General features: G+C 38.3%; 1 protein-coding gene across 3 annotated transcripts in view; it reads right to left on the bottom strand.

The window, feature by feature from the left end:
• camkk1a (calcium/calmodulin-dependent protein kinase kinase 1, alpha a) overlaps positions 1 to 16,611 on the bottom strand; it is a 110,597-nt gene that overhangs the window by 48,774 nt on the left and 45,212 nt on the right. For all 3 annotated transcript variants that reach the window (XR_007937263.1, XM_022205988.2, XM_022205989.2), the window contains exon 4: positions 12,611 to 12,664. Coding sequence is in view for 2 of the 3 variants with exons in the window: in XM_022205988.2 (XP_022061680.1) it covers positions 12,611 to 12,664 (54 nt within the window). In the remaining variant the exon portion in view is untranslated. The remainder of the gene's footprint in view (positions 1 to 12,610; positions 12,665 to 16,611) is intronic.

The raw sequence follows: 16,611 nt of genomic DNA, 5'->3' as shown, positions 1-16,611 counted from the left end.
TGCATGACAGGATATGTGACACAAACAAAGTATAAGCTAACATTGAAAACTGACTCATAGTTTACTCTTATGATGTACGGCTCTGAAATTAAACATACTACATATATAGCTAGCAGTAAAATATATATATATATCTGACCTTAAATAACATAAAACACTGTCAAGATTAAACTAGAAACTAAACTGCTAATGCAACCTTCAGCAGTGTTAACACAAGATACATCAAAGCATGAAACATGAAAGTTAAGCACCAGTGTATCTACTATCTGTGTTATTCTGTTTTGTAAAAGGTCAGTTGACTATCTGAGGACATTGAATCTTTCACAGAATAAAAAGCATCAATTGGGCAACAGTGTGTGTGTGTGTGTGTGTGTGTGTGTGTGTGTGTGTGTGTGTGTGTGTGTGTGTGTGTGTGTAGGTGTGTGTGTGTGTGTGTAGGTGTGCTCAGCTGCTGGCTATACTTGTGGGGACCAAATGTCCCCGCAACTGTAGGAAAACCGAAAACAATGTCACTTGTGGTGACCTCATTTCGGTCCCCACAAGTTTAAACAGTGTTTTCTTGGCCATGTTGTTGTTACTGAAAAAAGTAAAAGTTCAAAAACGTTTCTTTAGGGTTAGGCATTGTTTTGGTCTGGGTTAAGGTTAGGGTTAGGGTTAGGGGTTAGATATGAATGGTAGTCAATGGTATGTCCCCACCAGTATAGATAAACAAACATGTGTGTGTGTGTGTGTGTGCGTGTGTGTGTCAGTGAGAAGAAACTCAAAGTAATAATGGCATCTTGTTGCAAGGAATTGGCCATGCAAATGAAGAAGAAAGAAAATAAAATAACAAGACTGTCAATGCGTTTTCATTGATTAGTAATTCATGATAAGGTGGAGCATTTTTTTTTTCTGCTATTTGCACACCACAAACTGATGTGTGACTGATGTACAGCTCAGTGCTTTCCTTTAAAATTGCGGTCGCCATGACTATGACTGTGCAAAAAAAAAAAAACAGGTTTGGCAAAGAAAGCAGAACCTCCCCTGTAGACAGTTGCCATGGTGTGCTGCCTGAGTGTTTGTGTGTGCACAGACTTGTGGGAGGGTGGTTAATGTGGGGAAATGAAGCACCTCACATGCACACAGTCATCAGACAGTTAAAAATTGTCCAGCAATGATCAGAATTCCTGCAGCTTTTGTTGAAAAGCTCATATCTTTCTAGAGGCACAAACATTTGGATCTCTAGAAAATAGCTTCCTTTACAAAAGCTACATTATGACTGCGTAGGTAGGTGTTGGTGCATCATTTATTTTACCAAACTTGAAATTGAGGATGACTGTATTTTACTTTTCAAACAAAACATGGCTCTATTTGTGCAAAGCACAACAGCACAGACAATCAAAATGAATTGTGAGTTCAGCTGAAAATCAGTCTTATGCTGACGAGGTACAGTGAGTTGTGTGTGGTGCTGATCAAAGGCAGCCAAAAGTGCATCAGTAGCAACTATATTTTGTGGGAGGTGGAAGACAAGATGGTTTGAGTATGATTTAAGGCATTATACTGTTCTTTCACTGCACCACTGAGCCCTCTCTGAAGTCTTCATCACTCTAATCTGGAGACCTGCAAAGCTTTGCAAGTAAACAAGATGTGTGGTCAGACACAAAATCACAAAATGTTATACTCAAAGTATAAAGGTTGAATAAGGTAACCTTTGCTGAGTGTTGACAGAAGGCCTGGATTGAGCTCCAGGGCAAAAATAAGCTGTGGTTCCATACTGACCACAGCTCGTGTCATTGTCTGTACAATATGTACAGAACCAATCACATGGAAGAGGTATATTTCAATGAGTTAAGTGATAATTATACAAAAATGAATTTACTATAAACCAACATGTACATGTAATATAAAATAAATGCTAAATATTATTATTATATTATTATATATATATATATACAAGGATTATACCTTTACTGTTTTTACCATTTTAATTGTCAAACTCACAAAGTGCACCTCAATGGAAACAGCACAACTGTTGCTAGAAGTAGAGAAAATTTAAAAATGTCTTCTGTGTAATGTGACACACTTAGAATGCCATAAATCTTAAAACATGGTAGTTAAATTTCTGTGCTTGCACTAGGGAAAGTTTGTCTCTAGCCACTGTGGCTAAAGTACTAGAATTTTGTTTAGCCACATTTTTCAAATGCATTCAACTTCATCCAACCCACTATCCTCAAAGACAAGCTCACAGACATGGGAGTGGATCCTTCCTGTGTTTCATGGATCACAGATTACCTGACAGGAAGGCCACAGTTTGTCAGACTGGGGAACTGTGTTTCTGGGACATTAATGAGTAGTACTGGGGCTCCACAAGGAACAGTCCTGGCTCCATTCCTGTTCACTCTGTATACATTTAACTTCAAATACAGCACTGAGTCCTGCCACATTCAGAAATACTCTGATGACACTGCTATCGTGGCATGTATCAGAAATGGACATGAAGCTGAATACAGAGATTTGATAAGTGCCTTCAGTGACTGGAGTCACAAAAACTGCCTGCTACTCAATGCCTCAAAGATGAAGGAAATTATCATAGATTTCCACAGATCCAAACCTCCTCTTCAGCCAGTGAACACTTGTGGCGTGGACATCGAGATGGTGACATAATATAAATATTTAGGTGTCCACCTTGATAATAAGTTGGACTGGTCTACAAACGTAGACTTTATCTACAAAAAGGGCCAGAGCCAACTTTTTTGCCTCAGAAGACTTCGATCACTAGACATCTGCAGTAAGATGCTGCAGATGTTTTATCAGTCTGTGGTAGCAAGTGTCCTGTTTTATGCTGCAGTCTGCTGGGGAGGCAGCATAAAACAGAAGGATGCAAGGCGTCTGAACAAACTGATTAAAAAAGCTGTCTCTGTGGTTGGAATCAGATTGAACACATTGGAGGATGAGGTGGAGAGACGGGCACTGAGCAAGATGGAGTCCATTCTGACAAACATGGATCATCCACTTCACATCTGCCTCAATGAACAACAAAACATCAGTGGACGGCTCCTATCCCTGTGCTGCAGGACCGAAAGATTTAGGAAATCTTTCTTGCCCTCAGCAGTCAGGTTATTCAATTCAAAATTAAACAGATAAGAACCCTGACAACTGAATTTCCCTTCGGGGATGAATAAAGTGATTCTGATTCTGATTCTGATTTAGCCACACTTTTCCAGTATCTGTGCTGCGATGAGCGCAGCTTGGTGCAGGGTGGGTGTGGGAGGGGTGTCCCCTCCATTGAAAAAATGGAGTCCTTTTCCTGCATTCTGGTAAATTTTGAGGCCAAAAATTATGTTCAATATTGCTTCGGTTTATTTCAACATATACTCGGTAGCGCTCTTTAGTAAAGGAGACGCGGTTTGTTATTTTCTTTGATTATCGCTCGGCAAATTATGAAAAAGTTGTAAGTTAACCCTTTGTTCACATTTATTAGGCATAGGGGGACCATATTCTGTTTCTCAGAAAAGAGGACACACTTCCAGCTCGCGCACGAAAAATTTTCTGTTTTTTTTCCCCCCCATTTATAGGGGTTTTCCGTGGGTCAGGGGGCTTTCTGTGCTTCAAACTCAGTTAAACAAATATTCTGAATTCATCAGAAAAGAACACTTTACCTGGATATACAGAAAAATAGCCCAAAACACTCACAAACAGTTGCTTTATAAATAATATATTTATTATTTAAAGCAATTCTCCTAAACAATATAATCAGCCACATACAAATATGGCATGCTCTAGTCTTTAATAGTTATTGATTAAACTAGAAACTAAACTGCTAATGCAACCTTCAGCAGTGTTAACACAAGATACATCAAAGCATGAAACATGAAAGTTAAGCACCAGTGTATCTACTATCTGTGTTATTCTGTTTTGTAAAAGGTCAGTTGACTATCTGAGGCCATTGAATCTTTCACGGAATAAAAAGCATCAATTGGGCAACAGTGTGTGTGTGTGTGTGTGTATGTGTGTGTGTGTGTGTGCGTGTGTGTGTGTGTGTGTGCGTGTGTAGGTGTGCTCAGGTGCTGGCTATACTTAAGAGAAATAATCATCTCTCTTAAGTCTGACACTTACACCTTAGTTAGGAAAAGTGAGGTAGAGTACCATTCTTCAAAATAACCTCCAAATTATCAATTATGTAAAAATAGAAATGCCTCAAAATATTAAACAAAAAGAAAAAAGAGAGGTAGCCTATTCTTCAATGTTCAGTTAGCCCATTCTTCAAAATAATGTGTCTAATGGCAAATGAAAAAATATAGAAATAATGCCTCAAGTCAACAGTCCTTTTTTCCTTCTTTTTCCTTCTCTTATTAGCTACAGAAACATAAGTCCCAGCTTTGCAGACTGTACATTCTGCCTCCCATTTGACACGACCCGGACGAAAACAGGGGTACTTTTTTCGCATTTCACCAGTGAAATGACATTTGCGTTTCGGCTTTTTCTTTCTGTTCGAGTGTTCTCTCGCAGTGTGCCTACCTGCCTGTCAGCCTGCGAGGAGTGAGTGAGTGTGGAACGCCTCTGTACTGATTTGTGAATGAATGAATGCACGTTCCGGGGTTCGGCTCAAACTCCGCCTCTCAGAGCATGTTTCCAAAGGAACCATTCAATGTGAATGAAAAATACACTGGTCTGTGATGCGCTCAAGCTAGGCAAGATCAAAAACCCGGACATTTGAAGGACTTCATAAACGCCGACCTGACAGGCCGGACAGCCTCTCAAAAGAGGACATGTCCGGGCAAAAGAGGACGTATGGTCACCGCAAAATTAGTTTCGCCACTGTGGCTAAACATGCTAAAAATGGCTTCGCTATCCTGAGGAAGGCTTCGCCTATGGCGAAGTGGGGAATGGCTAGCGCAAACACAGAATTTCTTTATTTATTGTACAAAATTAGAAAAAAAACTGTGATCGACACATGCAACATTTTTCTAAGTACTCACAGGCGTTAACATTACAGAAAAGAAATGGTGGCTCTACATACCATGGATATTTTACTATTTACATTTTTAATTTGTGTCCATACTTGTCTCCTATCTGCTTCATGGAAACACAGCCTGCGGTTCAGCCCAGTACAGCCAAAAAGTGAGGTTCCAGCTGAATCATTAATTACAAAAAATCTAAATTTTAGTTTCGTTTAAACAAACAAAAAAACATTGACACTTCACATCACATTTTATTGTTTCTGGTTCTAATAAATGGTGTATTTTGGAGATTAAAAAAATAACTACCTTTCAAACCCACCAGCAAATCTGTCATGTTCAGAGGGTTTAATTCCTCCTCCCACCAGTTTAACATGAGTTAAATGAATATGTTATTAATTAAGTTTACTTTGGCCAATAAAACGTGATAAAGGGCATAATCACAGTTGGATGTCTACCAGTCAGTCATAGTTTGGGGTTTTAGCTGAAGTTGTTTCTGGAGAACATTGTTGTTTTACTTCCTGCCTTTCAGCTTTTCCAACCGGTTTTTGTGTGTAACCTGCGTGTCATTAGTCAGTCAGTCCTTTGTGTATTTATAGTTATATATCAGTTTCGCTCTTCACCTTCGTTGCTTTGAGTTTTCTGAACCTTTTGGCCACACCGTAAACTCAGCTTTTATTCTGTGTGTTGTTGTTTGCCTGTTTTTCATCTGTTATCAGTTTAAAGTTAGAAAAGCTCACTTTGTTGGAGCTGCTTCCTCCCACTATCAAGTTGTGCGCACTGTAATTACACAATGCAGCCAGCACATGCATGACTTAAAGACCATAAGTATGTACCACTAAGTCCTTTAACACTCACTTGGACAAGATTTTGACAAAAAATTTTGACATTCTGATTCACTTTAAAACTGACCACTGCTGCTTCATCAACATAAATAATCATCAGTATCCTTCTAACGATGCTGATGCCAAGACTGAGAACTGAAGCAACTAAACTAAACACAAAACATTCTTTCTCACAAAAAGGCTATATGTTCTTAAATAAACAATTGATCCTGTCATGGTCATTCTTCAGATATGGTCTCTCCTGTGTATGGTGTCAGTGATATTAGCGCATATTGTACGTGGACTCACACTGCAGACGCTCTGTATGCAAAAATCCAATCAGTTTCATAAGCCAATTCTGATTGCCAGGAAACAGAATCACCCTTCCATGCCGCCATTACTCATCTCCTCCTCTCCTGATTCCTGTCGTTATTTCAGATGCGTCTGTCATTTGAGCCAGTTTGCAGTAACCCACAATCTGTCCCGGAAGATAACATTTTCTATTACTGTCAATAATCAGTGTCAAACATGAGACATCCCACACAGACTGAAACAAAAACAGGAAAACTAAATGTAGACACGTGCAGTAAAAGCCTAAAGGTACCTACAGACACCCAGAATTTCTGCAGATAGAAGGAATAGGCTGAAGAGGAAGAAAAAGTTTTCATTCATTTTCAGGCTCTCAGGCATCAGACTGAGTCATTCTGACAAGACGAAGGCTCCATTTAAAGCTGGATTCTCTCGTATTGCTACATTCTCTGCCTTCTCTGTTTACATATATTTATATATACTACTACTGTGTTTTCCTGGTGGTATTTTTATAAGGAAACATTATTTGAAAGGCAAGTTTTTCCTAGTAGCGGAGTTGGTACATTTATGTAAGACACACTAGCTGGGTGCAGATGGTGGGTGTACAAGTAGAGGAGTTAGTCAGAAACCCATCCAAATGTTTTACCACATTTCCAGCAAAATTCACAAAAGAAAGTCTGATTTATGCTTGTTTCCATCCACCATTGCTAATGTGGATTTTTGAGCACAGCTTTTGAATTCCGATGAACTATAGTTGAGGACAAAATTATTAGTCCTGCAGAAATTACAAAACATTTTCCTAAAATTCGGTTTGATAAAATCAAACACTCACCAGTGATATTTAGTAGCTTTTGGTACATTTGGAAATTTAAAAATACATTTTTAGGCATACTTTACACCAAATATAGTGATGGAGCATCATGGTGTGGGGCTGTTTTGAAGCCTCAGGCACAGGGAGCCTTGTTCTGCTGCATGCTATCATGAAAGGAGAAAATTATGTTGACATTTTTAGGAATAATATGAAGAAATCTGCTCTTAGTCTACGCTTAGGTTGTTGCTGGGTCTTCCAGCAAAACAATGACCCAAAGGATATGTCAAAATTGGTCCAACAGATCTTAAAGGACACCAAAACCAAGATCCTGGAGTGGCCCACACAGGGCCCACATCTCAGTCCTATTAAGAATCTGAGTGGGTGCTCAAAGTGAATGTCCATGCTCAGAAACCATGCAGTTTGGACCGGCTGAAACAATCTGCATTGAAAGAATGGACCAAAATCTCTGGAGTGACATGTGTCAACGTGATGAAGAACTACTTGAAGAGGGTACTGTCAGTTGTGGCTCAGAAAGGGTACACTACTAACGACATTAATGTCCAAGAAGCTAATCCTTTTGGCCATGCCATTTTTGTCTTTTCTTGTTTCATCTTATTGCATCAATAAAATATCTTTATCAAACTTGGTAAACATTTTGTGTTTTGTCATTTTATAAACAAAGTAGAACTATGTCTACTCATGGTCATTTTTGGGGAGAAATTAAGGGTTTTGTCTGATTTCACAAGGGGTGCTCAAAATTTTGACCTCAACTGGATTGGGACAACCAGTTCTCCAGTTGGTGCAATTGTACATTTGCAGAAGACAGGGCAAAAAGATGACAAATTAAAAGAGTGCCAGTAAAAAAAAAGGTAAAACATGTTTGTTGTCAACAAAATTACCTCCCATGCTTTTTTCTAAATACACTTTTAAACTTGTTAGGAAACAAGAAAAGATTAGAGGGGATTCATGAGTACAAAAAAGACAGCTGTGGTCACTTAAAACAGCTGCCACTTAGAAAAAAAAGGGGTCACTTGTCTGATAGTAAATTTCCTAGCAAAAAATTGAAACAAAGAAATGGAAATGTGGCACTGGCATTTGTTGGGGAAGGTTACAGTTCACACATGACTCAACACTGATCAGATGCTTTTGTCTGAGGTATTTTCTGCAGAAGAGTGAAAGTTTATTGATGTTTTACTCACTTTATTGTCTACAGAATTATTCATTCACCAAAAGTGGTTTCAATCGCTTTTTAATTTAAGTTTAAGTTTATTAATGCGCAAACTGAAAATGTGCGCAACAGATGGATGGAAAGGTAATCAGGGAACCTAAAAGCATAATTCTTTAGATTCCTCTTATATCCCACTGCTCCCAAATCACACTTCCAGTGTGTAATTCAGGATTTTGAGATTTGACTCCTTTCCATCTTCTGCTCACAAAGAAGTCTCCCCACCTAACCTACTTTTCAAAAACGCTCTATGTCGACTGGCATTTTCCCTTACAGTTTTAAACATGCTGCTGTTTATCTTTTCATTGAGAAGACCTCTCTGGATCCTTTGTTTCAAAGTAATTTCTAACCCATCTCTAAGCTGTCATTTAGATTTGAGATAACATAGTCTTCACACGACACACCTATTAAGAACAATAATCTTTTTTTTTTTATTTATACCTGATTGAATCAAGATCTCTAAGTGCTTATTGCCATCCACTGATTCACGCTGACTGCTCTCCATTTAAACTGTCTTTCAGCTCAGCCTCTGTCACGGTGGACTACAATGTCCTAATCAGCTGTTTGAAAAACTACACTATATCAGTGATATTATGCATCTCATGTATGACACGCTGCATGTCCCCATAAAGTGTGCTGCCATCAATGGACTATATATATATATATATATATATATATATATGAAAGTCTTAAAACACATTAAATTTTTATTGCAGAAGCATACTCTCAAACTGAAAATTGAAGAAAAATGTATTATAGGAGAAGATTAGGTGCTATTTTTTTGGCAAAAGGGGGTCGTACAAAGTATTAACATCAGGGGTGCTAATAACTGTGGCACACATGATTTGATGTAAAAGGATTATTTCTTAATGTGTGATTTTTTTTCTCCACTGAATAAATGCACTTAAAGGTTGGATTTTCCTCTTTTTTTTCCCATTGTGGTCCTATACTATTTAGAAAAAAACCCTGAATTTATTAGAAACTAAAGAACACATCTTAACCAGCGGTGTCAATAATTATGGCACACACACACACACACACACACACACAAGCACACATACATATATATATGTGTGTGTGTGTGTGTGTGTGTGTGTGTGTCAATATATATTGAAGGAAAACTGGCAGTAGATAATCAGTACACATTTTGCTGATATACTGAATATGATTTATTTATCAATATTTTGGCAGATATATTACTTAAGACATCCACATTGTTAATAAAACACTCTTTAGGGAGAAATAAGCATTTGCCATTGCAAATTACTATCTCCATGTGGGACTGGGTTACATACTGCTGTGTATCTAAACAGCTCTGCAAGTTGGCATAATTTAAGCAGCATGTCATTATTCCACTCAAGTATGTAAGTTTATAAACCCCCCCCCCCCCCCCCGTGGTGTATTTCCTTCAGTGTGTGGGGTTTATCTTTTTCCTGATATATACATCCGGCTGTTTGCAGGATGTGTATATCCACAGTTTGCAGCTTTAGTCAACATGACTCATCTAAACACTTTCATTGTTGTTACTGTACAGGCCAGCTTAGTTATGTTAAAGCAAAAAACAGCTTACATTTGCAACAGGCTGACATACTACAGGGTAATTCACCTTGATGGAAACGCCTAAAATGACCCTGTGTCCATGTGCTGCCTCGTATCTAGACTCTTCTTTGTCACGGAACTCAGTGTGGATCATACACATAGCAACAGCAGCACTGCTTTGAATTTGGATCAGGTCTCCAGACTAACTTATTTCCTAGGAGCACAGTGGCCCCTAACTTAAAATTTTAGGAGCACAAGCAGAAAATTTAGGGGCGCACACCAAAATCGACTTGCAAAGTAAATATTCACATTTTCTCTCATTTTCACTGATAAATACTTGCACAATAAATGCAGAAACTATGTTTTGAATTCACAATTTATTGTGCAGCAGTTGACACAACATAACAAGAAAAGTATTCAGAGAGTGCAGTAGTCCACCAAGGCTGCTCAGTTGATGTATAATTTCTAACAGATGAAATCTGTAATAAAAAATAACCTTGTGCTGAGTACAGACATGTGCTATGCATGTGAACGTTATGTATTTATACTGAATCACGTGTAAATTACTCTTATAAAGGTCTGTTGATCAGTTCATCAATTTTGGCAAGCCTTTGTTTTGCTAGTGTTAAAATGACTGTTTCCTCCAGGCATTTATTTTGAAGATGTATTTTTAATGCTACGGGCTTTTATTTTGTGACCATTTCAGCAGCACAGGAAGTGTTTCTCTAAGAAGAGGTTTTTTGACATGACAAAGACGCTGCAGAAAAGTCCGACAATCCACGTAAAGTTGAAAGAAAACGGTTTCACGCTGTTGCTGTCTAGCAAAGGATGTGTCAAAACTTATAAGCAGCTGGAATAAGGACAGAAAGGTGAATTTGTGTTCAAAATAAGGCTGAGCGTAAATAAAGGTTTTGTGAAACATCAGAACCTCCCCCTCACTCGCCCTCCGCTCTCACTCACATTGGCCCGTCTTCTTTTTGGTGTTCGTTCCTTTCTTCTTCTTTTGGAGTTAATGTCGGTTAAACCATAGATATGAATAGTAGATGCGCTAGCCCGCTGTAGCAGCCGGCTAATCGACGTGCCTATGTGGCGGCCATCTTGACGGGAGCAAAGTTCCCATTCAAAGCAATGCATGTACACTGAAGATATATCATAATTTGCTCATTTCTCAACCAATTTTCGTGTGGTTTACTTTATTGTCAACATCAAAACATGTACTATTAATAGAAATATGTGATCTAAAAAAAAAAAAACACTGGAAAAGCCTTCCTACAAATGTAACCTGCAATTTTAGTTTGTCACATTCTTTAGGTCCAGAGGTCAGGGACTCTTTCAGTTCAGCCATTACATATATAAATGTAAATGCCTGCATACATAGAAAATATTTTGACATCAAAAGATTTAATTGTAAATGTAATCTATTTATTTCTTATTAAGATTAATTATATATATATATATATATACACACACACACACACATATAACAAGGAGCTAGACTAGAACAGGATAGAGTTTATTTACATTTACAATAAACACAATTATTAATATTAACTTTTTATTTTTTTATCCCTCTCTTTAGGATGATATATGCATATAACAATGAGAGACTAGAACAGGATAGTTTAACTTTTACAATAAACAACTTAAGTGTCTTTGACATTGTTGAAAAATGTTTGCTGCAGAGCACCGACTCATCACTTGCCGCAAACCCCACCCTCCTCAGAGCTGCTTCCCACTTCCTCCTCGAAAGTCTTTGGGAAACCTACATGGAGTAAGAACTATAGACAAAAAAGTAAATAAGTCTGTACACAACAACATATCTAAAAATAAATCATGCTACTAAATTAAGGACAAAGAACAGAAGTAGCCAATATACTGGAGACCAGAGCAATTTAATTTGATCAGTATAACATTGTTTAACATTTCAATTATGTGAGAGCAGTCCTGAAGAATTGCCTGTAATCCCAATCATGAAATGGGTTTGGAGGAATAACATAGATGTTAATCTGGATATATACAAGTTAGGCTTTATAACTACTAATTGTAGTATTGGTGGTAATAATAGTAATGTGACTACTACTAGTAGTAGTGGTAATACACCAACTACTGCTGCTGATACTGTCTCTGCTACTGCAACTTGTAATACTATTAAAAATGCTGGCACTACTTCTACTACTCTAATGGCTATTTATACTACTACTGCTGCGTGTACTTTTAGTATTACTACTACTACTGCTTGTACAGCTATACTACAGCTACTAATAATCGTCTGGTGTTTGGTTGTCCAGCTGTTAGCTTGCGTTAGTGTTTTGCTAGCGGCTAACTGGTTAACTCTCATAGACTCTGAACAAGATTTAACAATGAAAAAAGAACCAAAAAAAATTCTTACCTATGGAAAGTTATTCCAAGTTTCCTTGTCTCCAACGTTCGACGTAGTGTGCAATTAAATGCAGCGCAATGAGCCAGCATTGTTCCTTTTTTTGTTTTCGCCCCGTCAAAGGAAAAAAAACTGAAATTTTGACCCGACTAGCCTTGTGTCATTTGTGCATGACTGTCTACTGGACTGAAGTGTGGAGCAGAAGTTTGTCGGCAACAAAAAATATTCAATAGTAATTCAAAAAAAAAAAAAAAAAAAAAAAACGACAAATTTACTGGTCGCACATGTGCGAGTAGATGAAAAATACTCTAACTCGCTCAAATTTTGGTCACAAAATGCGACCATTTAGTCGCAGTCTGGAGCCCTGTTGGATGCATTTCAAATGGCATCTGAAGCCACTTTTATTTCCAGATTTCTTCCACAGCAACTGATGCAATTCAAGGGAATGAAACTCACAGCTAGGCAACAAGGAGCAAGAAAAAAAATCAATAGCACTGGTCCTCTGTCTAGACAAAGCAGGCTGAGAGGCTTGAGCTCAGAGGAGAAATGAAGCTGTATGACAGAGAAAATCTCACTGTATCCACTTACATAGTGTTTGTCATCATCTTCATTGTAGGCAAGTTTGACCACACCGTAAGAGCCCTGCAACACAACAAGACTGATTTTCATATGAGGTCTTAGCAAAACAAAAATTAACTGATAACTTAATGATAAACCCAAATCCACAGTAAAATATTGTAGTTAAAGAGCAGAACTGCTGAGATCTTCTGGTTAGGTTCTGAAAGCATCAATTGGTGAACAGACGGCAGCACCATACTGACAGAATGTTTTCAAGGCAGCACCGTTTGCATTCAAAAACAACATTTTTATTATTTGGCAGCACAGAATGGCTCCTCCCACACAAACGCTTCCCAAAGATGTGTGTTTACCATCAGAGCCCTTTTTGTTTTTAAAATTTTCTTCTTAGATGAGTGTAAATTAGTAACATAGCAGCCAAATGTTCAAAGAAATTAAGAAACTTTGACAGTTTGGACACTCAAAAGTGCCACTTGACTCATTATTTGTCCTTGGAACTCTATACTCAACATTTTACAAATGCGACAACAAGGCTGTTAAAATCAAAATCCACCCTGATCATTCTGCTCACTGCTTCAGGTTAACATCTTCAAATTCTCGTCAGATCCCAAATGAATACCTGCAAAAGAAATATATCAATCCTATATTTATGTTTTATCTTTTTGATCTGACATCTCTGCAGAGCCTTTTGTTTCGAATGCCTACCTAAAATTGATGCTTTTTGCAAATGCCTGGCCTTGCCTTGTATAATGATGAACACTTCACTCCTTTCAGTTTCTTAGTTTTCCAAATGTTATCTGTTATATATTCTATATCTGTTGCATTCCTGCACGCGTTAACCACAAAAATGATTATCACTAAATGTTACTCTCTGACATGTGCACCCTGAGTGGATCAGATTTGCAGCACTAACAGCTGCTGAGTGTGCCTTCTATAAAGTTTGCTGCATACATAGTGTTTACGTCAGCCTTCCATAATACTAATATTTGGTAGAATTTTGCTTTTTGTACAGTGGGGATTGAAAGTTTGGGCACCCCAAGAAAAAATTTGTTTTAATGTGCATAAAAAAGCCAAGGAAAGATGGAAAAATCTCCAAAAGGCATCAAATTGCAGATGAGACATTCTTATAATATGTGAAAAAAAAGTTAGATTTTATTTCCATCATTTACACTTTCAAAATAACAGAAAACACAATAATGGAGTCTGCAAAAGTTTGGGCACCCTGCAGAGTTTATAGCATGCACCGTTCCCTTTGGAAAGCTGAGACCTGACTGTTAGGTCTGCTAAAGCAGACTCTAGATAGGCCCCTCCTTCCCTGTGTTTTTTTTCTCTCCTTTTCCTTCAGGTGCACTGGGTGCTGCAGCGGCAGGTGAGGCCAATCTCTGAGGGCAATCAACTGAAGCAGGAGCAGGTGCACCAGTACCACTCTACTCAACTTGCCTCACAATATAACCAGGCTTCAGTCACCGGATCATAAACATCCATTTCGCCCTTCTTCCTGCTCTGGCTCACCTTCGTCTGGATATCTGGTTTTGTCTACGGCCCAAACCCATTCCTCCCTCTGGACACGTTGCTTAATTCATCTCAGTCATCTTCATGGCTTCCAACCCCGTCAGCCTTGCCCTGCCATCGCAGCCCCCTCCACAGCTCCTTGGACCCTCAGCCCCTCTTCAGTTTCCCTAAACTCTGGTCACAGTAAGCCATGCCTCAGTTAGGGCGGTTAATTGTTTATAGAAGGCCAGTGAAGTTGTACAATTTAAGTTTTATAGAATTTTGAGATTTGTCCTACAGTTATCGTTGCCCTGCGACTTCCTTAGTTTAGCCTTGTGCAATCTTGTGCTGTTTGCCTTGTTTTTTGAGACCCTCCTATTATAGTGTCCTTGAGTATTTTCCTCGCATTGAGCAGTAATTCTTTTGAGGAACTCTCTGACCTTAGTTATTATCAGCACAGTTATAGCTCTTTGTATAATTCTAGTAATTGCAATTAGTTCAACCTTAGTTTTAGTATTATTTTGCACACAGCATTCCTTCCCAGGTTTTACCTGCTGAGGGTTTGTTTAGGATTTTTTGTTTGTTTGTTTTTTGCCCAACCCCTAGGGGCACCATAGTTTCCTAAAGCCCATTTAGTTCTGTGCCTGGGATTTTCCTATTACTGGGAATTGTAGTTCTTTATCCTAGCCTTTTGTGAATAAATCATTAATACATCACCTGTCTCTTTCGCTCTCTTTTCCTGCGCTTGAGCTCACTCTACAAAAACCTAACACTGACATTCTCATGGATTGTTCACAATCATCGTGTGGAAAGACCAGGTGAGGCCAATCTCAAAGGTTTTTAATGCTCAGACTCCTCCGACCTTGCCCCAACAATCAGCACCTTGGGATCTTCTAAGCAGTTGTCTAGAACACTGAAACTGAAAATGGTTGCAGCCAGTGGCACAGGGAACATTTCACGAGTAGAAGGAAAAATGGACTCAATAAAATTTCAGATTTTGGATGCTAACTTGATGCCATCTGTGGAAAAAGCTGAAGTTAAAGAGAGGATGGCTTCTACAAATGGATAATGATCCTAAACATACCTCAAAATCCAAGAGCCGTAAACTGAAGGTTTTGCCACGGCCTTCACAATCTCCTGACATCAACATGATTGAAAATCTATGGATAGACCTTAAAAGAGCAGTGTGTGTGACAGCCCAGAAATCACAAAGAACTGGAAGACTTTTGTAAGGAAGAATGGGTGAAGATACCTCAAACAACAATTGAAAGACTCTTAGCTGGATACAAAAAGCATTTACAAGCTGTGATACTTGCCAAAGGGGGCAGTAAAAGGTATTAACTCTGCAGGGTGCCCAAACTGTTGCAGACTCCATTATTGTTTTTTGTTATTTTGAGAGTGTAAATGATGGAAATAAAATCTAACTTTTTTTGACAAATTATAAGAATGTCCCATCTATAATTTGATGCCTTTTGGAGATTTTTCCATCTTTCCTTGGCTTCTTTATGCACATTAATACAAATTTTTACCTGCGGTGCCCACTGTAGGTGCAATCAAAAAGCTCTGGCACTGTTCATAGTGCATCATGGTTGCACGTAAATCATCAGAGGGACTTGTGACCACAGATCGGTGTACATGTATGATTTCACCATGGCTCTCAAACTGGAGCAGAGAGCAAACATCACCAGGATGATCTTCTATACCAAAATGTTGAAGGTTGGCCATTTTGGAGCTTTACTTGTTTGATAACAGGAAAATTTTTCCAGAACAGGAAAACCTGAGTCTGTGAGGTAAATATAGCCAATAGGCAGGTTTCCACTGCAGGAAATTATTGCTGGCATGAAGTGGTGCCAACATTTAGCCTTTCTGTTTCTGTTGGGGTATAGAATCCGACAGCTTCAACCACGATGTTAGGTCTGAGTGCCAAAAACAATTACAAATAGCAGTTGTTGGACACTGAATATAGCAGAGGTTCGTTCTGTTAGCCTTTATGTTGAACTATAAATGGTGCTTGCGGTCCTCTCCTAACTTTAAGTCAATAAGCATCTTCTCAGTCAGAGTTTAACCAACCAGCATCAATATGGGGCTAAAACGGAGGTAGTATAGGTTGTCATTGGAAAAAAAAAAAAAAGAATTTGTCATTGGAAAAAAAAGAATTTGTCATTGAAAATAAAATTTGTTATTGAAACAAAATTACACTGAAATGATCATTTTTGGAGTTTTTCTTCATGTCTGTGCTTTCAGGGACAAATTCTTACACTCAGAAGTTTTTTTTAAATGATGTTTCGAAGTTCTGTTTTCAATGATAATGTTCTGTCCCTCTTTTGGAATTGAGCACCTCATTTACATATCATTTACATATCACAGAGCATGCAGAACCCACCAGTAGGTGACTGACCTGACCGCAAGTTCAGGCTGGACAGCCCTGCCTCTTTATGTTTTAATATGAAAATAATTCATAAATATGTATTTTTGAGGTTTCTAAGATTGTTCTAAATCTTTATTTAATGTTTTAGAGGTGT

The sequence above is a fragment of the Acanthochromis polyacanthus genome, chromosome 17 (assembly GCF_021347895.1).
Source record: "Acanthochromis polyacanthus isolate Apoly-LR-REF ecotype Palm Island chromosome 17, KAUST_Apoly_ChrSc, whole genome shotgun sequence".
NCBI lineage: Eukaryota > Metazoa > Chordata > Actinopteri > Pomacentridae > Acanthochromis > Acanthochromis polyacanthus.
This window is presented reverse-complemented; position numbering and strand designations above follow the sequence as displayed.